At 37.6% G+C, this 26,925-nt stretch overlaps 3 protein-coding genes and 1 long non-coding RNA gene across 5 annotated transcripts; 1 reads left to right on the forward strand and 3 right to left on the reverse strand.

Annotated features, from left to right (window-relative positions):
• Positions 1-3,150: 3,150 nt before the first annotated feature.
• LOC149104368 (uncharacterized) lies at positions 3,151-4,594 on the reverse strand. Its single transcript, XR_016201674.1, has 3 exons — positions 4,405-4,594; positions 3,793-3,822; positions 3,151-3,194 (listed from the first exon to the last, which is right to left on the reverse strand). It is a non-coding gene; the product is annotated as an uncharacterized LOC149104368 (long non-coding RNA).
• A 3,234-nt stretch (positions 4,595-7,828) lies between these two features.
• LOC110055765 (calmodulin-regulated spectrin-associated protein 1-like) lies at positions 7,829-12,794 on the reverse strand. Its single transcript, XM_089272125.1, has 5 exons — positions 12,252-12,794; positions 10,855-10,962; positions 10,115-10,327; positions 9,516-9,601; positions 7,829-8,475 (listed from the first exon to the last, which is right to left on the reverse strand). The coding sequence occupies exons 1-5, from the start codon at positions 12,318-12,320 to the stop codon at positions 8,100-8,102; spliced, it is 852 nt and encodes a 283-aa protein (XP_089128251.1). The 5' UTR covers positions 12,321-12,794; the 3' UTR covers positions 7,829-8,099.
• Positions 12,795-12,993: 199 nt separating this feature from the next.
• Positions 12,994-16,257, forward strand: LOC110055731 (cAMP-responsive element-binding protein-like 2). Its single transcript, XM_020762132.2, has 2 exons — positions 12,994-13,528; positions 14,031-16,257. The coding sequence occupies exons 1-2, from the start codon at positions 13,124-13,126 to the stop codon at positions 14,118-14,120; spliced, it is 495 nt and encodes a 164-aa protein (XP_020617791.1). The 5' UTR covers positions 12,994-13,123; the 3' UTR covers positions 14,121-16,257.
• A 1,021-nt stretch (positions 16,258-17,278) lies between these two features.
• Positions 17,279-23,769, reverse strand: LOC110055729 (uncharacterized). 2 transcript variants are annotated; one of them, XM_089272124.1, is made up of 4 exons: positions 23,374-23,769; positions 19,471-19,915; positions 18,581-18,781; positions 17,279-17,821 (listed from the first exon to the last, which is right to left on the reverse strand). In XM_089272124.1, the coding sequence occupies exons 1-4, from the start codon at positions 23,701-23,703 to the stop codon at positions 17,634-17,636; spliced, it is 1,164 nt and encodes a 387-aa protein (XP_089128250.1). In that variant the 5' UTR covers positions 23,704-23,769; the 3' UTR covers positions 17,279-17,633. The 2 variants fall into 2 exon arrangements, with proteins under 2 accessions (XP_089128250.1, XP_020617789.2); XM_020762130.2 differs by having other exon boundaries at positions 19,471-19,924; positions 23,374-23,767.
• Between the last annotated feature and the right edge of the window lie 3,156 nt (positions 23,770-26,925).

The raw sequence follows: 26,925 nt of genomic DNA on the forward strand, positions 1-26,925 counted from the left end.
AGGGAGTCCCGTCGACCGTCCACGCCCTCGGCTGGAAAAGCCTCATTTGAATCGCCGCCGCCAGAAGACAAAACAAGCGGTCTCAACCCAGACAGATCTGCACTTGAATTCGTTTCTTGATGACTACGTACCCTGAAATCGCTCGGTTCTGGATACGCCGATTGGCTGCTTAAGGATTCCGCCCTGGCGCGAATTTCTTCAGCGCGTGCATTGATCACAGGGATTCCAAGTGCTTGGGCAGACTCCACAGACACCTGACCCACAGTATAACTGCCGCGTGCAAGCTGCTCAAAGGACTTACTTTTGGTGGAAAAGTCGCGATACTTGTTAGAAGGCATTGTTTGAAATCGGGGTGTGGCGCTAGTTTCTGGTTCTTTAGTATAGGCGTCATCATCCTCTGCAACCAAAGTCCTCTCAGAATCTTCCCTTTCTTTCAATCTCTGGTTCTTTCTATCAAGCGTGTTTGCAGGTGAAGTCGTGAAAAACGCGGGCATAAACGGAGCTACATCCAAAGGAGAACAAGGGCTGCTAGGAGCAGTGGAGTTAGCGGAGGAAACCGAGTTAGGATTGGACGCTACCGAAGGACAAGGCTCTGTTGTCTCGGTGATAGGAGATAGCTGATCGGTGGGAACTTCCGCAGGGGGATCAGGTACGTCAAGGCGCGTGCGCTGCTCTGGAGGATTTCTAGGACTGCTGACCGCATTATTGCGGGCGAGCAGGATAGGATCATCGTCGTCTTCCATTTCCGCTCCATCCGGGATCTCGCGTAGCTTGTCCTCTGTAAGCCGCTGAAGTACTTCCAGTCTAAACTTGTTCATATCCTCACTGCTGACACTCGTGTTGAGTTCGTCCTCTTCATCCTGCGAGGCGGGTGCACTAGGAAGTTTACTCGCTCTCACGAACTTTCGAGGAGTCTCGACGCTCTTCCCAGCTAGGATCATGGCTTCTATCTCCTCAAACTGGTTCAGTTCCTTGGTGGAGATGTCACTCGTGCAACTGTCCCGGACAACTGACAAATAAGAAACACACAGTATAGTATACATTAATAAAGGACAATTAATTAAAGCGTGGCCGAGTGGTTTAGGGCGCTAGATTTGAAATCTAGAGGTCCCTGATTGAAATCCTCCAACCTACCACTATCTGGATTTGTTCTCGGTTATCCCCGTGTTCAACTCCTCGACCGCGTCATGTAAATAGCCAACTGGTCAGCGTTCCTCCAGTTGGAATTCTTAATAGTTTATGTTCCATTTGCAAAACTTGTTTATTTAATTACAGTGTCCCCCAAGGTTTTTTCCTTTTTGTTTGGTTGATCTCTCTCTCAAAAATAGATCATTTCATAGTAATTGCGAGTGCTTTCTGATAACCACATCCCACAGAGGTTACACGGAATAAAATTCAATACCTGCAATTAACAAAATTACTCGTCTTCGATCGAATAAATGTTGCAATACCCGTTGGCTTGACCGATGCATGTAAATTTCTGCATCGCCCGGAAAGTAACGATAAAAATGTTATGTTGTTAACGAATTAACCCGAAAGAAGTTACACTCTCAAAGTTACGACCGTGTAAAAGAAGCGACCGCAAACTGCATTCAGTTGACTTGCTATGAGAATTGATGGAAAAACGGAAAGACTAAAGACTATACAACAAGCTGAAGCGATATAGTCTGATTATTTGTTTCAGACGACCAGTAATACAAAAGCAATATATGACTCCGTTTAGATTTATCCCTTTGTTCTCTTCATATACATGTATTCAGTGTGAACATCATTACTTTACTAAGATGGATCAGCCCATATGAGGTACACATTTTAGCTACCACAAAGTGGAAATCCCACAAAACTTGCAACCCTCCAAAAGAAGCGAGAGAAAAGGTTGCAAAATACGCAAATGACAGGGGTCGTTACGCTCGGAGCTTAATACCATGGGCATCACAATGCACATGAGCATGGGTCATGGTCCAATAGGCAATTTCCGAGTTACCTTGTGCCTTTGCTTTAAACGAGTCTTCGTACAAAACCTTTCATTTGAAAATGAGTTTGACTTGCATGAAAATGAACCTGCAGGGGGAGGGAACACATTTTCATATGAATGGTTTTCGCACGAAGACTAGTTCTGACACAGAGCCAAAAGGTAACTCGGAATGGCCTATTGAAGTCTTAGAGCAGTATACAATTGGTTACCTGATTGCGCAAAGTGCTGTCTCTCCCTCGGTTTATCTCCAGAAGGCCTCATATTCAGACTATCTGTTGATTTAGGACTTGAGGACAGACTATCTTGAGACGTGTGCTCGTCACGCTTAGTTTTCAATCCGGATGACGTCACAGGCACGTGGATCCCTTGAGTGCCCCGCCGGGGTGTACCCCCTTCTGCAGTCCTCTGGGGAACACTGCTGGTTGGGTTTGGTCTAAGTTGTGAGAATACAACTAAACGTAAGATGAAACTCATAAAAAGCACCATCCCATCAAACCTCGACTGGTTTTAAAAGGGAGTAAGTTACAGTCTGATTTCATTTTATGGGAGGTAAAGGTAAATCACGTTTTCAATCTTAGAAACTAGAGGAGCCACTACCGGTTCCACCTGTCCCCAGGGGTATTGCAACTCCCCTAGGGTAGGGTGCTGCATGTACAATGTAGTACATCCCAGATACATGTAACTTTCTAGTATTTTATCAGGCCGCACATGAGCTCACAATTTGCCAGCACTTGGGTGAAGAGAGACTTGGGGGAGTAACATATCTTAAACACAAAACTGGCAGCAACCAGCAGTTGAATTCTTAACTCGAGATAAGAGTATGGGTGGTTTGCAAACAATCTCCAATAGACTGAAATGACAAAGGTGTGGCAGCCATACTTGTCGTACAAACAAAAGAAGTTGATTGGAAATTTATTTTTGGCAATAACACCACATTAAAACAAGAATTAAAACCAATGTATAGATCTGCTACTAGCTGACCATCCTTCCTGCCCCCTCATAGAAATTGTACTGTTACTGGAGATGACGAGCAAGTTTGACAATAAGGCTCACCTGAAGTCCAGTGATATTCTCTCATTCCTGCTAGAGGCAAGGTTAGAGTCAGACAGACTTGCCCCAGTGTCCTCCCTCCAGGCATGAAATGACTGCCTGGGCTCCACCTTTGCTTTATCAAGCCCAGTCAGGGACTGGGAACGCTGTAGGTCATTTAGCTGCAGTTCTGAAAGAGACATGCAAAACAACATCAACAAGTGCTCCAGCCATATCCCTGGGGAGTTTCACACTCAACACACAAATCCCACAGACCCTAATTTACGTGCAGCCCCAATTTACGCGTGGCCAGAATGCGGAAGAGCTCTTCTTACAGGAATGCTTGCTACGCGGGCTATTAATTTATTGTTAAACATTCTCAAAACAGAGCATGTGTAAGGTAATATCTTTTATCAATTATTATTATTATTATTAAACACAACTCCAATCTACAACAAAATTAAAGATGAGGAATAACATTCTTCTTTAAATCTGTTTAAAGTAATAAGTTATTTTGTCTCTTAATCAATTGTACATGTACCTTATTTTTAATTTGTGTGATAGGCAAATAACCGCCAAGAGCTGTTCTGGTTACTTGATATCAGTCTGCAGTATAGCGGGATGTAAAATCCTTCAGGATCATATCTCTTTTAGTTTAAAATATTTTCCACAATGATCTGGTTGATGACCTCGTCACATTTAAATAAAGTTACATCTAATGGTATAGTTTGTCACAGAAGAAATATTATTTTAAACAAGTCACAAGGTTCCAGAAAGAATGCACATACCTTGCAAATATCTCTGTAGTATACTTTTATCTGAAAAGTTGGATTGTTATTTTACATGTAAGACAGATTTAACTTTTATCAATGGACAAGTCAACTCTGTTATTTTATAATTTTAATTTATATCTTAGTTTAAATAATTCGACAATAATCTGTGTCAGTTGAACAGTCGACAGGCTGGGCATAAAAAGGTTGAACCCACGACAGTTAGAATTATCGGAAAGGTATAACTTTGTTACAATACCACCCTCAATATTATTACCTTGAGTTAATTAGCAATATTGAATGAAAGATCATGCAGTTATAAGCGAATAGAATATTTTCAATTCACGATAAATTGACAGAGCTGAAAAATGATGCAGGCATTCAAAACAAAATAATAATATTAAAAATTTACAGACAAGCAAATGTAGAATTATATGGATTAAATAAAAGCTAGAATATCACACATAACAAAATGAAGGATATCTGCATCCATAATAAAATATATTTAGTAAATGTTTTCTGCAGAAACTGATTAAATTTTAGAATAACACAATATTCAAAATAGGTCTGCACTATAATCATAAATTTAAAACATTTACAGTTAAAACATTAAATCAAACCATATATTACATGTAGATCTTCCTCTGCTTTAGTTTACAAGACAAATGATGGAAGAATAATTTTAGGAGTGCCAAAAGCAAAACTTATTTTGCAACATGGAAGAGCAGAGCTTTGATTTTTCCCTACTCAAAATTGTGAGATCAAAGTGTCAACACAGCAACAGACATGGTTAGATTATACTCATATTCATGAATGTTCTGTCCTCATGAATTAATAATGAAGAAAGTGTGATATTTCATTACCTCAGTTTGAATTAATTTCTTCAATCACCACATCAGAATTTATTTTAGATGACAAGAAGGAAATTGATTTAGCCTGAAGCGATCAGCTATTTTCTTTTTCTTGCATTGAAATATATTCATATGTCATGATTAAGTATGCCAGTTTTCTATGTTTTAAAACCTGACATATTCACCTTCACTTCACAGTAGATACCAGAATTATATATTAATCATATATTGAAATTCTTATTTATGAATAGCAAGAAACTCGCATAGAGACTGAACATGAATATTTCCACCATAAATAATTATTATAATTTCTCAGTTTGTGAATATTGATAAATTAAAACAGAGAAAAAAAAATCAGCAGGTGTATGATTTAATTGCCTGTCAAAACAAAAAATCTGACTGACATTCTATCATCTATTGACCAGTTTGCTACGATGTTTGTGATATTCTATTTCAATACCAATGCCAGAGGTTTCAATAAGAGCTGGCAACTGGCAGAATGTGCCCACTTTCTGGGAACTTCATTGGCAATTTTGCCCACCTACCTAAAAACTTATGGAAACCTCTGACTTGCATTTAAAATGTTCATTTGTTCTTTTAAACTTCAGGCCCGGGTTGTTCGAAAGATGGATAACGCTATCCACCAGATAAATCATTCTCCAGCAGATAGTATGGTTTGTTTTGTTAGCACTTATCCAATGGATAGCAATTTGTCCGGTGGAAAGCGTTATTCAACCTTCGGACAACTGGGGCCAGTTCTTTACAGTGGGATAAGGGGCATTTACTGAGCAACAATATTACCGGCTAATTTTGTTAGCTATTTTATGGTAGAGTTTTTCCGACCCATTACCCCTGGGGATCATGGATAAACGTCATTTTATGCGTAGAAAGTTTAAAAGATTACAGTGTACGTACAATCATATAGCTTATAAATAAATAGACAGTTTGATCTTTAATAGTTACCTTCTACTTCTTCTTGTTGCATATCCCACTCTTCAAGATCAAGCGTTCTTTGCTTCTGTTTGTTGCGACGCATCAGAAGCGGAACTTCTTGTCTGGGTGTGGCTCGTGGGCTGCCATACCCTCCAGCTAAGTTAGCTGTTAAATTATGTTTCCTTGAATCTCCAGCAAGAACTGGTCTCTGGAGTATTCCACTGAAGGGATTTTCTTTGTCTTTGCCTTTGTCTAAAACGTTTTCTTTATCATTACCTTCTTTCAACAAATGTCCATTTAAAGGAGGTTGCTGTAGGTCATTATCGACAGTAAAATCCAGATGAAATGGTGACTTGAATGACAATCGACTATTTGAGTTCACTTGACCATCACTCTGGGATTTCCAAGCATAGCTGTTTTCCTGTCTCGTAGGATCAGAGGCAGAGCTGTTTATCTGCCCAGATATCGATGAAGACCTTTCACTTTTGAAAGACTCCCTGGAGCTTCGATGTTCAACTGATTTAAATTTGTCTGAGCTTAAAACAGGAGCACTAGAACTTTTATTATCCACAACATTTTCTTTGTTAGCAACAATATATCTGAGGTCAACATCTGACTTAGAAGTTTGTTTCTCGACACCATTTTCTGATGCCAGTGACTCTATTTCGCACTTGTGAAATATCTCCGCAAGAAGAGCAACAACATTAGGCTTCATGGCTTGTGATCCATACAATAGATCTTCAACTTTAAGTGCAAGAACAGATGTACAGATGAGCTGACTACAAAGGGAACGGAACAGATCAAGATTGCGAACACAGTCCTCCGTAGAGAGGTCTTTGTCAAAATGAACATCTGGAAATTTACAAGAAAAGAAACTGTGAGCATATGATAGAACATGTACACATACAAGACATGTATTAGTAATAAACAAATGCAAGTATTGCAAATAATAACATATATTTCTTACTTGTGAAACAATTCCTTGATATATCCTCCTAAAAAAGGCTAAAACAATCGCTAAATCTCTTGATACAGGGACTGAACAACCCATCATCATACAGTAACAGACAAGTTTAAGTAGACTGTCTCTTCCAAGTCATGATCCTCAACATGATACTCAAAACGCCATTTTTATGAGAATCAAGGATTGTAAATTGAGTATCGAGAAAAGAGTCTCACATGATCAAGAAAATCAGCTTATTGCTTAAGTTATTTCTTAAAGTGCCTATATATGAAGTAAAAAATAATTGCCGCTTATTTGAAAGGCTTTTCAAAGTAAAGAAGAATGGCGTTTCCCTTTTTGGAATATCTTTTTTCGTTCTAGAGATATTGACGTTTTTGTATTATGCAAATGAGGAAAGTGATGACGTCATAGGTGGTTCTACTTGAACAGTAAAACACTGAATAAAGAATATCTCTAGAAATATTGAAGCAATGTTCTTCAAACTTGGCACCACAAATGTGCATCACAAAAGAAACAGAATGACACCTTCTGTGTTGTTGCCATGGCGACACTTTTGGCTCCAGTCTCTTTCTCTGAAAAACCACATATGCCAATTTGCAACCCTTCGAAAAGGGACAGAGGGTCTTGCTCAGAACACACATGATTCCCATATTGTCTTAACTCGCCCCACTAGATTGCTGGGAGTGGATGATCCTTGATTAAGATAAAATCTGGTAATGTTACTTTTAATTAAAACAGGACCAGCGGTATAACTGTTGTCATGGTGACGGCACGACGGGTGTCATTTTGTTTCTTTTGTGATGTATATTTCTGGTGCCAAGTTTAAAGAACACTGCTTTAATATTTCTAGAGATATTCTTGATTGAGTGTTGAACTGTTTTAGTGGAACCACCTATGACATCATCACTTATAATACAAAAACGTGAATATCTCTAAAACGATAAAAGATATTCCAAAAACGAAAACGCCATTCTTCTTTACTTTGAAAAGCCTTTCAAATCAGCAGCAATTATTTTTTACTTCATAGGCACTTTAAGCAAACGGACTGCAACTCAGAGAATGGTGCAGTAAAACCAGTGCAAAGCAAGTGAATCATTCAATCCGTGATTTTGAGCAAACAATTCTGCCAAGTGTTAGCATAAGTATATGTGGTGGTTGTTGTACTACACCCTAACTTAACAGCATACTGCCATTGAATCTCCTATTAATAAACACTCTTCAGACCAAAAACACTTTCCACTTAGAAGTGATGTCTGCTTAGGGGAAGTAGCGAGATTGCAGTGTTTGTACATTGTATGTGGGACTATTTTTCTTTCTTTTCTTTTTTTCTTTTTTTTTTACTTTTTTCTGTAAGTAGCATACTGTAAGTTCATTGTACATGTACATGTACATGTATGTAATGTGTAGATTGTAATGCATAGATACGTACTCCATGGCCTTTTTTTTTTTTTTTTTTTTTTTGTAACTGTAGTGTAAGTTTAATTGTAATTGTTGTAATTGTTTGAGCAAATAAAAAAAAAAGTATGTGGGACTATGACAATGACTTGTTACTTATTCAAGAGTGAAAACAATTTCATTCACCAGCAAGGCTGATAATAAACAACAAATTTGAATTCACCTTCATGGTGGATAACAGTAAAAGAATTACCTTCAAGGTTAATAACTTTAGGATGGTAAAACATTATGATGCCAAGTAAACTCTTCCCATCACTGATATCGTTCAGAAGTTCTTCCATCATAGGAAATGCTGTCTGCACTTTTGGCTGCAGCTGATCACGACGAAACCTGAAGCGTTTGGCTTTGTCCTGATTCTGCAGAAGCTGTTCAGCGTGCTGCTTTTGTCTTTTCAGCTGGTTGTCATTCAATGCTGCGCATATTTTGTTCATCCATAACAGCAAAGCATCCTCTAGATCAAATGGAAGCTCTTTGGAAGCATTGAATGATGAAAAGTTGCTGTGTAAATAAAGTAGAAAATTTATCGCAATACCTCAACTGTCAAAATGGTTATACAATAATTGGCAAAATAATTACAAAGTATTTTAATAATATACATGAAAAAATGACTCGATTCTGACTGGCTGAGAGCAGTGAAGTTCAAGTGTAATACCAGAGCAAAAAGTGTAACACCAGGGCAAATTACACATTGTACATGTAATTCTGGATTACAATTGGCTGAAAGATAATAGGAAATTTTCTAGGCCATTTAAAATGACGACGAAAACATTTTGTGCAGAAAGTTGGAAAAAAGTTTTCTCAAATGAGAAAAAATGGCTTCAGGAAAGACCTTCCGGCACTTCCTCCATGGAATTTTTTTCATGTTTATCATATTATTAAAAAGTAATCAACATACAGTTTTTCTCATTCAATTTGGAATTAATTTGCACTTGTGACTTTTTCAAAAAGCTGAAATTGCACTCGCCAAAAGCAGCTTGCACAATTTCAGCTTTTTGAAAAACTCACTCATGCAAGTTAATTCCAAATTGAACAAGAAAAATCGTATAATTACCTAATATACAAATACTACTCTCTTTACTTTTATCATAATACATGTAAAGAGACTTCGTCAGGAAACTGTACAATGCTAGCATTTGTGACCAATTGCTGCGGACCGCTAGGCTCAAGAGAAATGAGAAGAGAAGGTGTAACTTAGTTTTGAGTGGTACATGTACTCTATGTGTATGTACTGGTCAAACCTCTACAAAACGGACGCCCAAGGGACAGATCTTATTGTCCTTATGCCATACTACAGAGGAAGAGATTAATACATGTATATGAATCCAGGTTTCACCAGGACTATCTTTGCTGTGTGTGATATTTAGGTGTCCATATTATAGAGCTGTCTGTAAGGTGAGCTTTGACTATACATATCACAACTAATGGTACCGTAACAATAATAAAGACTCATCACTAAATTTTGCTCCTTGTCATCCCCAAGGGGGGCATGCATGAAGAAAATATAACAATTAACAAATTAAAGCACTAATTATCAATACCTGACACTCTGGATAACCTGTTGAACAGTGACCATTCGTGAAGAGAAGGCATTCATCAGACAGTCCATCAGTGCGAGATGTGTGGACTAAAAAAGAAACATCAAAAACAGAGACATGTCAATGACTTTTTACTACAAAGCTCAGACGAGGGAAATTAGTCTGAAAATACCATTAATCTGATGTAATTTCAAGGTCAAACTTCCAGAGACAAGTATTTTGAATAGTATACATCTCACTAGAATGGAGATTACAAGTATTACGTATACATGTACAAGTAATAGCAGTTTCGCTCCTGCTGGAGGTACAGTATGGTACAGTTCTCTCCTAGCCCCTTCCTATTAATTTAAAGAAGAAAAATATCATTTGAACAGAAAAAAAAACTGGTGACAATTCCACCACCCCAACCCCACCAAAAAAATTATTGAGACCATAAGGAGTGTATACAGTTCAGATTTAGTTCTTCGGTTAACAGGCATACATGTTACTTCCTTCAGCCGATACAGTCTGTTGTAGAGCTTTTAAACCCAATGACAAGCCCACTCTTCACAAAAGAAGTATATGAGTACTATGGATCAAAATTTAACTCGTCGAGCCAATACCTTTCTAAATGGTTTCTTTTGCTGTAAAGCAGAATCCGTGACAGCAATGTCACCTTCTTCAACCACATAAAAGCCGTGATGAGAGAGGGTCTGAAGAAGAGCCCACTGACCAACCACAGGAACTTTTCCATCAAAGATGCTGTCACAAACCTTGCAGTAAATCACACCATTTGTAAGGAATTCCGTTACCTCTGGACGGACAGTAATGCGTTTCTATTGAAATAAATGTACTAAACTTATTAGCTGAGTTTAATATTATTAGCCAGGCCACATATTTCATTGTCTCAGTTTCATTTTATATTCAGTAGAGATCATACACATTAATCACTCTGGAAAGCTGCCCAAAACTGACAATAGCATACATATAGGGTAAAGGTAAAGTTTTCATACACTGTATGAGCCCATCAGGCTGGAGTTTATCCCAGTTTCTGTAGTATGAAGTGTCTATGAGTATTTCTACTCCCCCCTGGATGGGATGCTATCCATCGCAGGGTTACCCTTATCATTTAAATTTACCGGTACCCATTTATACACCTGGGTGAAGAGAGGCACTATAAATTAAAGTAAAGTGTCTTGCCCAAGAACATGACATAATGTCCCCGGCCAGGGCTCAAACCCGACCCGCTTGATCCAGAGTCAAGCACATTAACCATGAAGCCACTGCACCGTTATTAAAAATAAACTTAGTTCTACATGTAGTTAATGCTACAGTAACTGTTCTAGATTTTCATGTAATGTACCTCAGAATCCCTCTGAATGGGACTGGTTACTTGGGATGGGATGTCATCAAATTCTCCATCTTCAGTAGCACGAAATACTAACCAGTAAAGAGAAGCCGCAAACTTCGCCTGTTGACAAAATACATGTACATGTGCACGTGTAGCGAAATGAGACATCTATCATCAGTATCGTTGGTAATAATTTATATTCTCGTGTTGCATGTCTTGAAATAATGACATATCAGCCCGAGCAAAAATAAACCTACATGTGTATAATGGTAGGAAGTTAATTCAGGAAGTGATCTGTACAATATTAGAACACTGACTTTTATTTAGTGATTATAATTCAGTGTTTTGCAAGAAAAAAATTGAACTACTTTTTATATGACTTTCTTTTCATTAATTATTGTTGTAAATATACAATGTGTTGTTCTAGAAAATATCCATATCCCTCCCACGGTAGGTTTTTAGCTTGAAACCCCTCCCACCCCACCCCTCTGGAAATTCCATTTTAGTGCCATACTTTCCTTTAAAAAATTGGGCTTTTGAAACCTCCCTCCCCCTTGAAATTTCTGTTAACCTTCCTTGGGGTGGGTATGGATATTTTCTGGAACAACACAATTTGTATTTCTACTTAGTCTTAAGTACATGGCAATGACACTACTGCCATAATCTCCTCCAAAAGAGTCACAGTGAGAGTTTTTCCAAAACTTTATTGCCTTATTTCTGTACATCCCTGGGCCTATCACAGTATGAGATGAAGCCATGCTGTATCGTTGACACTTGTGCTAACCATTCGACATGCTAATATCAATGTGCAATTAAGTGAAATATTCCTTAAAAAACCTCAATTAGAGCCGACCAAAACTGACAGAAATTGTTCTAGTACAATCTGTAAAACTTTATTTCAAACTGTGACAACTTATTTTGTAGACTGTATTTTTGCCATTTTTTTCATACTGTACTGATGTTAAGAACCCCTTTACACAGCAAGAACCCTTCGCAAGTTTGGTTTTAATTTATTAACTTGTCTAAGAATGTTTACATGCTTAAATTTAATCTAAATGCAAATTGATCACAATATTAATCATCCCACATGTTTCCTTAAGTAATGGAAACGGATCATTTGATAATCTTATCACGACTACGGTACGTCTGAGATCCACAGGACTCAACAAATTTGAAAACACTTCAACTGTCGATTAATTTAAACGTACAAGGGGAAACAATTTAACAACAGGAAGTGTTGCAATGGATATCCCTGCTGTGACTTCGTTACGTTTGACACTGTATTTAAAACATGGATTTGCGTGAAGTTCTTCATTAATAATACATAATTTGCCAGAAGCCACAAAATCGCTCTTGTAGCGTGTGGACATGATTTTATAGTAACTTACAATTCTGGCATACTTACGTACCTCAAAAGGATCATATTCTGTCACAGGTATCACATTGTACGGGACATTTTCCACTTTAACGTCGTCCATCGATATTCTTCTTCCTCAGACTCGTGAGCTTCAAGAATCCATGAAGTCCAATACTAGCTTTTGATTACAAGACGAACCATATTGTCACTTATCAAAACGTTTTCGCGTCTAACAAAATGTCAAATCCATGCCAAAAAGTCACGTTAATTTGTTGGTAGTTCTACCTATTTTTCTTCACACAGACGTCCATCTTCACGATTTTCCTTTCAAGACACATCCTTTACCAATGTTTAGGGCATCAAGTAAGCTAAGGGTACAAAAATACTAGAGACACTCAATTGTTTTTGTTCAATATTCCTTTCACATTTTCGAACCATTCAAATTAGCCTCCACGCCTGCGCAGGCCCTTATGAATATTTTCATCACCAGTCTCATTCTCGTCCCCTTTGGTCGCTGAGCGTCTGGGACTGAGTAGGCCCTTTTAAGTATTCATTTCCAAGCCCCAACTATATTTGGAAGAGGGCCCCACTTTGAACACATCCGGAAGCGCTGCTGTGTCATCATCATGTGATTGTCATGTGGTTACACCTTCGCGCCAAAACTACGTCACTGAGTACGTACTGACCATTATCAGTTCCTGATTGGTTCCCAAAAAGAATGTTTCTCCGCCTGTTGCTCGGAAACAGGTGTTTTATCCAATCAAATTTAGAGCCGTGGTTTATTTGATTGTCAATCAAGTACCAAAACATTACATCACTTTGTTTTGATCCGTGAAGGTGAATTTTACCACGTACGTGAAGGCGCTCGTCTTCCTGAAAAACCTAGAAGGTATCTTGAGATTTCCTGCGCGTTTTAAGCCGTGCATGGCTGTTGCTTCTTCCTCTTTTAACAAAGAGAATTCTTACGAAGAGACAATAGCAGAAGAGATCGTCGATTCGACCCAAAAGGAAGGAATGAAGTGTTCTTGGACTGGGTCTCGTCGGACAAAACACGACAGTATTTCTTCGGTGGATAGTAATTCTTCCTCTGATTCGCCTTTCTCAGATTCTCAGAACTATAAATCTTCAAAGATGAACTCAACTAAAAAGCCTTGTGGAAGAAAGAGGGGAAGACGACCTTCTAAAATCGATCTTGAGGCAAAGCTTGAGCGAAGTCGACAATCTGCTCGAGAGTGCCGCGCTCGTAAGAAGCTGCGGTATAAGTACTTAGAAGAAATGATTGCCGACAAGGAAAGCTATGTTTACCAGCTTCGAGAAGAGCTAGAAATGGTAAGAAGCATTCCGATCGAGTAACTAGACAAAAGTGTTGTTGTTGTATATAAGCTTATGTTGCAATCTAACTGATTTTGTGAAACTGGCCCCCAATGTGTGGTTGAAAGAAGACACTATTCACATGATCGTGAACTGAATAAGCTTATGTATTTTGTTAAACCACTTAAGCTTACGTAAATACTAAATTCACTGGAAATCTCTTCACCTTTTCTTTGACGGTGCGTGATTATCAATTTTGTTTTTATACAGAACATTCTTGATCAACATTGCAGACTAAACAAATGGGATCTTCCAGATAAACACACGAGAACGCCATACACTTTTCACGTGTTACCATACTGCATCAGATATAACCATCACCGTCAAATTTTACTTCCTAACTATGATGGCTATCTTGGCACAACCTCACCTTCACCCTACATGTTGTTATCTTAAGTGAATATTATTTTTGTTCAGTGTTGTTCTTTGTTCTAACTGGTGGCTTTATTCGTCTTGACAGTACCGCCGCTGGTGCAAGGCCGTTGATAAAGGAGCTTACCCAACAGAACTGTTGGAATTTCTCAAAGATCATACAAAGAGTGGCAACTGAAGCTCTGTGATTAGCAATAGGGTGCTTAACCTAACTGATCAGTTAGCAGATGCTGGCCATTCCCCTCTGATCTGGTCTCAAAATACTCCATTCAATGTTAGATGATGATCAACCAAGTTCTGAACAAGGACTCGATAACCTAATTTTTTTTCTCTGAGGCTTTTCATGGGTATTTCAGATAAATCAAAGTTGGTGACATTACAAAAAAGTTTTTCCAGATTCCAGTTGACATCTTTGTTAACATCAGTGTTTTCTAATCTCCTTAGCATAAATTTATCAAAAATTAGGTAAAGTGTCTCGCAAACAGCTGAAAACTATTTTATCTTGTAACCATATATGCTCTCCAAAGCGACATCTATTTCCTTACGCTGCTTTTCTAAGGTGAAATGTTAACAATGTTAACAAGGAAATAAGTTCTTTAGGCTATTTTTATGCAAATCAGGGGCTAGTATAGGTCAATTTTGATATATTAAAGGGTCGATCTGCACTGAGGACAAAACTGTTTTGTTTTAGCTACAAAATATGTCAACATATAACTTTTATCAGTGCAGATGGGTTTATTTTTCCTGCAAGGACAAAATATTTTGACTCGGACAAATTTATCAAAGGAGCCACTGTCCTGCCACACTCACACTCATCCTCATCGGGTCCATGAGGACTCTTGAGGCCAGACTGTCCTGCCTTGGAGGCTTACAAACTTTTTGTCCGTGGCTCTGAGGCTTAGGGGAATAAAACAACGGAAATCACATCAAGGTTTAGAGATAAATGATTACTAATTTCTTTTGTTTTATTCCCCTAAGCCTTGGAGCCAAGTTAGAATTTTTAATGAAGTTATATATTGAAATTGGCCTATCTCAGGGCCGGGGTCTACAACATGGGCACCAAAAAATTCATTACGAGTCAGAAGAGCAATACTGGTAACAAAAAGAATATTATTTTGAATATCAACAAGTTTATAAAATCAAAGGTTCTTGTTTTAGATTTCTGGAAAATATGTTGGAAAAACTACATGTACTGTAAGACTTAAAAGGTGACAGAAGTATAAAAAAAAGTAATACGGCTACTAAAAACATCAATTTTAGAATACATAAACCTCTTATTAGATCAAAGGATTTATTCTGCTGTAAAAAAAGGAAAGGGTGCACCCCATTTCCTGTATCAGTGAGGATCAAAATAGTAGGGTGGTGAGGACATTCCTCAACACAAAATCTCAGTCTAAACCACCACTGATTAAAAATCATAATTTGGTGATGTCCTCACAATATGTTGTTCACCATTCTTTTAGACATGCTCTGACTTAACATCTATAGTACTCTGAATAATGTCTCACAAGTTTGCAGGCTATAACATTGCCTACATGGATAATTGTGGGGCTTAATACATGTGAAAGCATTGTTGAAAGTAGTTGTTGTTCAACATGCAGGTTTTTCTCCTCATTCATAAGCTACTATTAAAAAACTTGAGGAGTTCAATAATTTTTTTGGGAATGTAGATTAAAAGAAATTTTAAATTTATTTCTTATTGAGGCTTAGTTTAGAAGGCATCAACAGTCTTATACAAAGCCCTGCTGTATTGAAAATGGAAATTGTTTTGATGGGTTTTGTTTGTGAACTATTTTGCGACTTTGTAATTATGTTTTTTTACTAGGCAAATCAAATTTACTGTAGTCTAGGTAATACTGGAGCAGTAGACTTAGAAAGTTTGCAGTCTTTGTTTAGTACAGTAGGCAGATTAACTGAACATAATTTCTCAAGGTTTTTTGTTTATCAGTTAAAGGGTGTTTTGTGCCAACGTTGTCCATCGAGACTACACGTATGTGAATTTGGTGCAATGTAAGTAGACTAGTGAAGTTATAGCTCATATGCGGTGCTTTTATATTGTAATATTAGCTAAGTTCATCTTGTTTACAATATGTTGGCTGAGAATGTTTTTTGGGTGGTTTGTGATACACATAACCAAGTTTGTACTGTCCAAAGTTAAATTGAAGGTTAACATGCTTTAGTAATGACCGAGTACAGATTTGAGACTGACTAATCAAAGTCTTTGTGAATTACAGGTATACAGTATCAGACAAAATGGTTTCCTTTGTTAGCGAAGTTTTAACATCTCAATAAAGTTACAAATTATTTATGCTGCAGGAATGCTGTTTGTTGCTGGTCCGAAAATTAAAGGTAGTCATTATCACAGTCACTGTAGCCTGCACACAGGCAGCTAGTATATTTCATGTGCACGTTTGGTTTTGTCGGCAGTGCTGCAAATGGGAGAAGCAAAGTTACCGGATGGTGAAGCTTCAAATGGAGGGGACTTCAGACTTTGTTTCTCTTGCTAGAAGCAAAGCACTCGCGTGCAAAATTCCACTAGTTATGCAGGCTAATAATTATTGTGCAACTGCAAAGAAAATTTGGTGATAGAGGTTATCATTTACCAAGATGCATGTTTGAGGGAAAAATAATCTCTTTTCATATAGTGCAAACAAAAATCCTGTTGTGAATGTACTTTGCACTTTCCTGTCCACTTCATTCAGATCTGTGGTCTTACTGTACCTGTAACCAACTGGGCGGAGTTTAAAGCCCGATTAAGCTAACCCAGGATTAGCAAGGATTTTGATTTCAGTTTTGTAACTTTTCCATGAGGTTTCTGTCTTTATTGTTTGTCCTTCACTTCTGAATTTAAATAATGACAAACAATTCATTTTCTACTCAAGAAAAATTAATACTTCAGTTAACTTTTAATCCTGAGTTAGTGTTAAACAGCTTTCTTTTCAAACAATCAGGTCCTGAAGGATATTGTCTTCTACACGCTTGAGTACCTCTCACACATATTCAATAACTTTTAAAAGTAAACTGCACAATATGACAGGACATTTCAACCTGGAACACCCCCTTTGTGAGAGGTGTATTTAGAAAGTTGGACAACACTGAACATGTTTAGAAATTCATAATATAACAATGCACTTATAACCATAAGACAAGTACATTGCCAAGTATAAATACAGTTAACCTGCTCCTCTTTGCAACTGCTCTTGTTGATCACACCTGACAGATACAACAAGCTAGATGTGTCAAACTGATCTGATTTGTTTTAGATGACCCTAGACGACTCTCTTTGTACAGTTAGTAGTATAAATCACTAACTTCCAAGTACATAAAGACAACAACTGACCAAAAACTTGGTTGTTTTATTCGAAACTTATTTTACTGGTACATGGATGGAAATTATGGATGCAATAAAATGCAAGAAGCTTTGTTGCTGACCTTTTTTAATGTTAAATACAACATTAGCGATAACTTTGAAAAAGACATTTCAGCTAAAAATCTTCAGCCTTCATTGGATTAGAATGGTAAAATAACAATAGATTTTTCAACAGTTTAGAGCTGGATTAACCCCACGTACAGTATAGTACACATTTTAGCTAACAGCTGCTACATGTAAATCCTACAGTAGCCAGGGCTGTTATTTTTTAACCTTCACAGTAGTATATTCTTTAAAAAACATCTGAGCACAACTGTATGTTTACATAAAAGGCTGTTGAAAAGATGCATCAAATTCAGTAAAACAGGGAGTAAAAGTTGATTGCGCAGCTGAAGAGAATCTGAAACCAGGATTCTCTGGGAAAGAATTAGTCGCTTTGACAAAATTTGACGTAAGATGAGGGGGTTTGAAGTTTCCTCTTCCTCTGTGACTTTGTCCTCCTCTGAATGCTAAAAGATGGGAACATTGGAATTATTTGAAATTATTAGGTAACAAAAATAAATTATTTTGCAATATAAAATTGTGCTCATACCGTACTTTCACAGCAACCTTAAGCTGCATGCTCATTCAATTTGGAAATTACTCCCCTACAGACGTTATTACATGTACAGCCTGAATTGTACTTCACTCATTAACAATTAGACTAAAAGCCTGAATTTTCCATGAGAAAAGAAGGGCAAGTAGTCTAATTGTTTTTGTAGACACTCTTAAGGATTACAACACAAAACCTAATTTTTAAGCCCAAAATTAAATAATTTTCAAGAGCAGCATGTATGAAATCAATGTCTATTAGCAATCAGTATAAATCTACTAGCGTTCTATTACGAATGCTGTCCTCTGATTAGCTACGCTACTCACTATTCTGTTATGGATAGTAAGAAACATAGCAGTGTGTGCTTGTTAACAAAATGACAGCCACTTCTTTGTGTTTTCGAGGTGTTTGTGAAGAGGATTTAAGTAAAGTTTTGAATGACTACTAGATCTATATTAAAACAATTAGATTATTCACTCTTGATTTCTGTGCATGATAACTGACTCGGGTTGGACCCTCATCAACTATCACGCAATAGAAATCTCAAGCTCATAATCTAATCGTTAAATAAAAAAAAAAACAATGAGAGAACCAATCAGACTCAGAGATTTCCAATAGAACACAGCTGACTGGCTACTAATAATAAGGTTATTAGATCTTGGTCTTTTAATATTACCTCCTCTAGCTCTGCCCCGACCTCGTCCACGCCCTCTTTCCTGGCCTCTAAACTGCACATGGGTTGTTTGTTTCTTTTGTACTTTCTTAATATGCTTTGAACTTGTTAAATGCTGTGTCAACTGCATCTGCGAATTGAAGGTTGTCCTACAATCATCACACTGCAACACGGGTCGAGATTGACCCACTTGGAGTCTTTTACCTGTCAGTGACAAAAAAATTCAGCATTTCAGTCATTAATTAATTAAAAGTAATATAAATTTGTAAGTAGCTACTTAACACCTGGGTGAAGAGAGGCGGTCATGTTCAATATCTACAAACTGATACAGTTCAAAAATACAGTTGAGCCCCTATTTGGCAACCACCCCTATTAGGCAGCCAGTAATCAAAGTCCAGATGAAGGCTTTTCTATTGTTTTAACCTCCAGTAAGCTGCCAGCCCCCTTGAAGTAGTCACCATCCATTTCCCCGAGGGTGGCCGTTTAATAGGGATTGAATTGCATAATTTTACAATCCATACAGTTTGACAGATCTTAAAAGACAGTTTTTGGTCAGTTTACTCACTCAGGGCACTCAAAATAATTGTAAACATGTTACTTGAGTAAGGAGGTGGAACAGCTTGTCGATCCGTAGGGATTTTACAGATGGTAAGCGCAGTTTACCTTCTGTATACAATACAAAAATTCCTTAGAATATAAATCATGTGTTATTAAGGGAGAGGGTGGAGGTGGTTCCTCCAGGAACATGACATAATGACCCTGGCCAGAGTGGAACCAGACTGTGTGTCCCAGAATCTATTGTCCCAACCATTAAGCCATCAGACTTTCCACTCCTTTTCTAAGTACTCCGGTGATTTACAACAAAAAGACAGAAAGGAGGTATTTTTACGTACTAGCAACAGTGTTTTTGTGTTTTGCTCCTTGGAGATGAGTGGCCATTTGAATCTTGGAGTTCACTGTTAAGCCACACTGCTCACAGTACAGTCCCTCGCTTTCAGAGCCATTTGCCGATGACAAAGGTATTGTTCCATTTTCAGTTGCAGCAACTGAGCAAGTTCCGTCTTGTCGATGATTAAGTGATGCATTAGATTCTGTTGTTGACACCTGCAATTCTGTGTGACTCACTCCCACACTCTGCAATTTCTGTTTGTGCTTTTGACCTTGAAAATGTTGCACAGCTTGTGTTTCTGAGTTGAATAATTTTTGGCAGACATCGCACTGTAAATTTACTTTGCCAAGCTGTCTTGGTTGTTCTACTGAAGGCATTACTGGTGGAGGATTAGGAGCTACTTGAGGTTGAACGGGAGCACTGCAGGTCACGTCATGTCCGTCGGAAGTCTGAAACAGCTAAAAACATTTTAAATTTTATTTCTTAATTTTTTTTAGAATGTTTAATATCGGAGAATATTCTTTGTATGGGAATTTCGTTTCCCCCAATTATTCTCCAGTCATGTCCTTTTTGTTTTTCATGACAAAGTATTATTAAACTTAAACTTAAATTTCAAAGCAATAGTTGACGTAAGTTATAATTATATTGCTGTCAGTGGGAATGATATGTTTAAAGAGATTGTGATTTCAAGATTGTAAATGGTTGTGAAAGACTGCTCAGACTTCTTTTTTGACTACTTGCGCTTGTCCTTCATGTATGACGCAAAGGAAAATCATGAGAAAAAAAAGTCACGCAAAATCCTGGCGCCAAGAAGTGCGCGAAAGGAGGGACTCCAGGCTCCTCTTGCGTGCCTCTTGCCCTAGGGATTTCAGGCGGCAATAAATTATTTTTCTCTTGTAATTTATTTGCAGACGCACTAAATGGACTAAGCAGCCTAGCTTAAACTCTTCACTCCAGAGCTCTTTGATCCCTTTTTAGCACAACTGTTTCCAAATAGGTCTGCAATGCATGCATATGTGGTTTATGAGTACATTAGTTGTAAAAGTTAATAAAAAATAATTCAATGACTTCTTGTTTAACTTAACAGAGCAGTAAAACTGAGAGAAATTAACTAAAGGTAAGCTGACCCTTGTTTTAAAATTAAATCTACTAACAGCAGAAAACTTTTCCAGTAAAGAACTGAAATATCATTGAATAATTTTCTTCAAGGAACTGGATTCCAAGCAGGGAGCACCTTAATTGCATACACTGTACATGAAGATGTATTAACAATTTACTACCTGTGGTGCCAGCACATTTTGTGGTTAGAGTCTGCCATGACAACTTTTATTTTATTTTATTTTGTTTATTTTTTATTGTTTTGGTTTTTGGATCTTGGTTGTTGCCCCATACAGATGACTGATAAATAAATTGATAGCAACTGTGCTTTGAATTAACTGCAGCACTGGATATCACTGGAAATACTAGATATTGGACCAGACACAACACTGATTTATCATTGAAAACAGTCAAACTTTCAGTCCTGGGTGGAAAGAATTGCCTTCCAGACTTGACACTATTAAAACATGTAACTTAATTTTACAGTAATGAGTTCCATACACCTGTTATCTATTGCTAAATTGAGTGAATTTCTAGATATGAGATTTAACAATGGCATCAGTAAATTAAAAAGATTCCCCTATTTGAGCTTAAACAGTTGTAAGTTCATCTAGTTTTGTATTTGAGTGCTTATGAAAACATGCTTTGATATATCCCCAATTACCTCTTGCAAAAAACAAAACCACAGATGTCCAGATGTTTTCACTTTACCTTGAACTAATGGTTACACCGTTACTTCTGATCAGTAAATTATAATTGTATATAAATTTATCCACAAGTAACATTACATTGCTTGATGTGTCTCTACGTATTTTGTCTATCTCTTACAGCCGCTCACATGTAATTTGGTTGCTATCTTTTACAGCTTACACAGAGCAATACTACAGCTAAATACACTGACACATTTAATAAATTAAGTTTTCATTCATTCATTCATTCAAAACACAGGTGCTTTTTTTACCTTGAATACACACAGCTAAATTAATTATTGTTTATGCTACAAGAAAATTATGCTACAGAACTATAGCTAGTGGTTACACCATTACTTCTGATTAGTAAATTACAATTGTTTATAAATTTATCCACAAGTAACATTACGTTTGAATGCATGATGTTTCTCAAGGTATTTTGCCTATCTCTTGCAGCAGCTTACATGTACCTGTAATTTGGTTATCTTTTACAGCTTAAACTGAGCAATACTACAGCTAAATACACTGACACATTAATAAAGTTTTCATTCATTCATTCATTTAAAAACACAGGTGCTTTTTTACCTTGAATTCACTTAGCAAAATTAATCATTGTTTCTAAATTTATCCAGAAGTAAGTTACACAATTTTCTTGTAGCATGAGTTGTCTTTACCTATTTTGTCTATCTGCTCATTTCAGTCATCTTCAAACAGCTTACACAGAACAATACATGAACTACAGAAACAAGGGTTTTTATCACCTTGACCTTGTCATAACTACACGTAGCACTACCACTTGATCATCCACATACAAATAATGAGTGGTTATGCTACATAAGATTTACAGACTCGAGCCAAGTGCAAGAGATTGTAAATGATAAAACCTGATTAACGATATAACTTAATTGGACTTTTTTCAGTTGCTTTCCACAGACAATGCATTGGTGTAAAGAAGGTTGAATGAAAAGGTTTACACTTGTTGGGACAAATTGTATGTCCAATTTACGTACATGTACACATTTATGCATTGTTCTCATTGAACAGTAATTTCCTAGTTTTGTTTCTCATTGATTATTAATTATCTTGATAAGAGCACAATGCACAAATAGCCAAGGAATAATCTGTCTGTGACCAAAGTATAATGTAACAACATTACATCAGTATTGTCTTTACAAAGTATGTCAAAAAAATAAAATACAACACTACAAGTAGATTGGTTCAGCCTGTAGCTTTCAAGACATTAACTCAGCAGTGTACAAACAATTACCGTTGTAACCAAAACACTGTTCTAAGGACTGTAACAAAAGCTGCAGATTAATTAGGTGCAGCCTGCTGTTATAATAAGCTACCAAATGATTTTTTGATTAGGTTGTTACCTGAACGGACAGTTGCAGACTATTCATTCTGTCAACTGGGTTAACTAAGAAGAAGGTTTAGAATTTTAACTCCACGTTTTGCTTGCTCAGCCCATAAATTCTTAAATTTAATTAAATACCACATTTTTGTGGTGGGACATGTTCTTAAAATATTCATAAGAGTGAAGACAGTAGCTAAGGTATGTAAGGGTTTATAAAAACAGCTGTATCATAATCTCCGAGAGATCTTGTTTCCATATAAGGCTTATATTATATTATCGGAAAGAAAACCTTACAAGTTGCTGACATAAGACACACTGCATAAGAGCAATAGAAAAGTATGTTTGAACCAGATGTTGCACTTATACAAAATGTCTAAAAATGTAGCAAGGCAATGTTTCATAACATAATAAATAGAGGTAAACTTATTCAGCTGAGAAAACAATGTGTGTCCGCAAATCGTACCACAAACGCGCTCCCAGTGAGAGAAAAAAGAATTAACTACCATCGCCGTGATCTGCGAAGAAGTTGTGTAAACAGTAGGCTAGGGGGCAAAAAATAAACAGCCCTATAAATGATATCACTAATCCCGGCACTAATCAAAGAAGGAATTTCTTGAGTCTGATAAAATTTTAATAACAAGCGGAGTTGAACTTTGAAAGGTGAAGGTGAATCGAAATCATGCCGTCCAAAACCAATAACTTTCCACGTTCAACTCCATCACCGCAAACAATTATATTTTAACAAAACTCTACCTTAACTTACCATTCTAAATTTTTCCACTTTCTTAACTTTGTTCAGATGGACTTTCCCTTGTCTGTGCTGTATAGCTTGACTGATTGAATTCAATTCTACGTTGCAGGTTTCGCAAAATAACTCTCGACCAGACAGCCAAGCCGGTGATTTCTTGTAGGGTATGTCATTATGTGGAGTGCCAGTTTCTTTTCGCTTTGTCCCCACGTTAGTACTGTTTTGTTGCGGAGATGGAAAGTTAGGTATCGGAGGTATGGCAGATGGGCCAGAGTTTTTCAAAGGGCTGGTGTTTACGATAGGATTGCTGTTTAGTTGTTGCGAATGAGTTTGAAAAGCCGCCATTTTCAATGATTTGTTTCACGACTCTCTCGATGTAGTGCGGGCGCGTGCGGTCTACCATCACTCTGTACATGTATCATTCACGAAATTGACAAGCGTTTATCTTTGAAGGGGTGGGGCTGGGGGAGCGGTTCAGTTTATGCCATTTCATCAGCACGGTCTGCTCGACGAACAGTTTTGTTCAACGTTATAAGGTGCCTACTAAATACAGAGATAACAATGAAGCAAGGCTGATTACTACGTAGAAATATTCACGGGAGAGGGTTGAAAAGGGTTTTTGCGTGATGAGTGATTGCTCCAAAATTAGCAGCGTGATTGAGACCAAATTAGCCGCGTGACACGGGACAGGCCATCATAACGTGACGCGTGATTTGCTATTCTACAAGCACGTTATGCGTGATTTACCAATTAGACTTCCGTGATAAGTGAACGGTTTTTTTAGCCTGCAGAACAGCTAGAGCCCGCTAATCCGCCTGTTCTGCAGGCTACGGCTCTTTGAACTAGAAGGATAGCATTCCGTTCAAAGTAAATTATAAGAATAAGTCAATTGAAAATAGTTAAACTTTGCACAAGGACTATGAGCTTCAGTGTTATTTTTGTCCATTTTGTCGACCGATCATTTTTGGCACTGTATCAGACCAAGAGAATATGACACACCATATCCGAATCCGGCTATCGTATAAAAGATCTGCACGAATTTCGTCCAAAAGAGCTGAAACGAGAAACACACGTTAGGTGTCATTTTATACCGCTCGAGAAGACAGTTGTGTAAGCAACGAGAGACTACACAAGAGAAACGTTTGTGTGCCACTTAATGAAGGTCGTCATAAAGACCTAACTGAATTCAAAAGCCACGTTACATCCTTTACAGACATAAAAACGTTGCTGCACAGAAAGGATTTGCAGGTGTAAAGCTTTGACATAAATATTGCCTGTATATTAGAACATGGTAAAGGTGGCGTAGACGTCTTCTCAATTCGCATACAAGATCTCTGCCAACTTAGCCTGTGAACATGCACAGGCTCCCGATTTTATAGGGGAAGAAGAAAACAGGCGGGCAAAGATAGCCGAGAGTGGTCTGGAGAGGGTAAATTCCCACCACGCCAGGCTCGCTTCGCTCGCCCTACTGTTTATTATTATTATTTTTTTTTTTTTTTTTTTTTCGCGCTCGTAGGGAGCCTGTTCACTTAGAGGCGGTGAAAACTCTCCCAGATTATCCAGGAACCTCATGGATACAAGCTGATACAGACCGAATCTCCCGGTCTCCCGTACGGGTCACCACTTTCATTTTCGGGGGAAAATTATTGGAATAATTAATATTATGATCAATGGCGTCAAAAGCTTTAGCTAAGTAAAGAAAAACAACGGATGTGACAAGGCCATTATCGATGTTGAAGTACCATTGTTTGGTAGCGTCAAGCAAAGCTGTGGCGGTTAAATGTAACGATCGCAAGCCTGAGTGATATCTAGCAATTTGTTATCCGAAAGGTATAAACAGAGTTGGTTGTAAACAAGCCTTTCCATAATTTTAGGAATAGAAGGTAGAATGGAAATTGGACGATAATTGTTAAGATTTGGTTCACTGTTGCCCTTTTGGAGTGGAAAAACCTTCGCAATTTTACAATCACTAGGGATATAACCACTAGCGATAGAATTGTTAGTATAGGTAATCATACGGTTCCGAATTCAATTTGGAATTAATTAATTTGCACGAGTGAGGTTTTTAAAAAGCTGAAAAAGCTGAAATAAACATGAAGAAATTCGCTTGGAGGAAGTGCCGGAAGATCTTTCTTAAAGCCATTTTTTCATTCGAGAAAACTTTTTTCAAGGTTTCCGCACAAAATTTTCGTAATCATTTTACATGATATCACTGGCTTAGAAATTTCCTATTGTCTTTCAGCCGATCATAATCCAGAATTACGATGTGTAATTTGCACTGGTGTTATACTTTTTGCATTGGTGTTACACTTGAACTGCACTGCTCTCAGCCAATCAGAATCGAGCAATTTTTCATGTATCATACATGTATTATTATTAAAAAGTAAACGGAGGGGCTCGGCAATACTATCCCCTGCGACCTTGAGTAATTTGTTTGGAATGCGATCGAGACCGGCAGATTTATTAGTGACCCAGTTTTTGAGGAGATCCAATACATCACTCGGATTAATACAGGTCAATTGAAAAACGGATATAGCTGGGGTTATGTAAAGATTAAAAGCCTTGGTAGTGCTTGGAAGTTTTGAGGCTAGATGAGGCCCGATATTCATGAAGTGGTAAATTAGGAATCAATTTCGTCTTGATTGCTGCTACAATGTGTTTCATCGACATTAATTTCGTTGATAACAGAGTCTTTTTGGGATCTACCTGTAATTGAATTAATCATCGTTTTCCAAATTTTTTGGGATTGCTTGAGTTTGCAGAGAATTTAGCGTTGTAGAAGAGTTTTTTGAATTTTTAATCGCTCTGTTAACTTGGTTTCTAAGCGATTTGTATTCTGACCAAAGTTTGGAATCATTACGTTTTTGAGCGTTTAATTTAGCTCTGTCTCTCTTGACAATAAGTACCGAGATGTCACGAGTGAGCCAAGGAGAAGCCTTCTGACGAACTCGCTTTGTTTTTGGCGGAGCGTGTAGGTCAGCTACAGAAAGAAATATATTGGTCTTAAATAGGGTATGGTTTTAGCACTCTAGTCTTGAACTGGGTATGTTTCTTAGAAGTAGCTACTTTTTCATCATTATCAATAAGACCGTCAGCAAAAGCCCTTCATAACTTTTGTTTAGGGCAACTGTGACAGCTACAAAGGTCATAAATAGGGTATCATATCGAAGTTTTGGCCAGGCCAAAAGAAGGGTAGCAAAAAATCGCAGATTTTGGTAATAAATAAGGTGAGGGTTTTGGGAAGTGGGCCGCACACCCCTACCCAACTTTTCTGGGAGTACCCCCCCCCCCCGGGGGATTGAGACATTTGATGTGTCTCGGTAATAGACCTAAGAGTAATGGAATGTAATTATTATTATTATTTTGATTGCTTGAAAGGTAGTTACCATTTAGATCAACGACAAGGACTATTTCTTTGTCCTCAGAGTCTATTCTACCTATTATCTCTTCAATTTTCACAAGGAAGGAAGGGTCAGAAATAGGAGGCCTGTAGCACGCTAACATAACAAACGGCTTGCTGCATGGTCTGCGAATTTCAAGACAGATACCCTCAATACCTTCTAAAAT

The sequence above is a fragment of the Orbicella faveolata genome, unplaced genomic scaffold, assembly GCF_042242905.1.
Source record: "Orbicella faveolata isolate gen_17 unplaced genomic scaffold, um_ofav_v1 contig_34, whole genome shotgun sequence".
Lineage (NCBI taxonomy): Eukaryota > Metazoa > Cnidaria > Anthozoa > Scleractinia > Merulinidae > Orbicella > Orbicella faveolata.

What these genes read in the sequence shown, in the direction of transcription:
- LOC110055729 (XM_020762130.2), bottom strand. Translation starts at nt 23,703, where the DNA reads ATGGCGGCTTTTCAAACTCATTCGCAACAACTAAACAGCAATCCTATC. An exon ending in AAGTGGAAAAATTTAGAATG is followed by an intron (nt 19,925 to 23,373) that starts GTAAGTTAAGGT and finishes AAATGTTTTTAG; the next exon opens with CTGTTTCAGACTTCCGACGG. An exon ending in TCGGGGCAGAGCTAGAGGAG is followed by an intron (nt 17,822 to 18,580) that starts GTAATATTAAAA and finishes CCCATCTTTTAG; the next exon opens with CATTCAGAGGAGGACAAAGT.
- LOC110055731 (XM_020762132.2), top strand. Translation starts at nt 13,124, where the DNA reads ATGGCTGTTGCTTCTTCCTCTTTTAACAAAGAGAATTCTTACGAAGAG. An exon ending in TTCGAGAAGAGCTAGAAATG is followed by an intron (nt 13,529 to 14,030) that starts GTAAGAAGCATT and finishes TCGTCTTGACAG; the next exon opens with TACCGCCGCTGGTGCAAGGC.
- LOC110055765 (XM_089272125.1), bottom strand. Translation starts at nt 12,320, where the DNA reads ATGGACGACGTTAAAGTGGAAAATGTCCCGTACAATGTGATACCTGTG. An exon ending in CAGAATATGATCCTTTTGAG is followed by an intron (nt 10,963 to 12,251) that starts GTACGTAAGTAT and finishes TTTTGTCAACAG; the next exon opens with GCGAAGTTTGCGGCTTCTCT. An exon ending in AAAAGAAACCATTTAGAAAG is followed by an intron (nt 9,602 to 10,114) that starts GTATTGGCTCGA and finishes TTTCTTTTTTAG; the next exon opens with TCCACACATCTCGCACTGAT.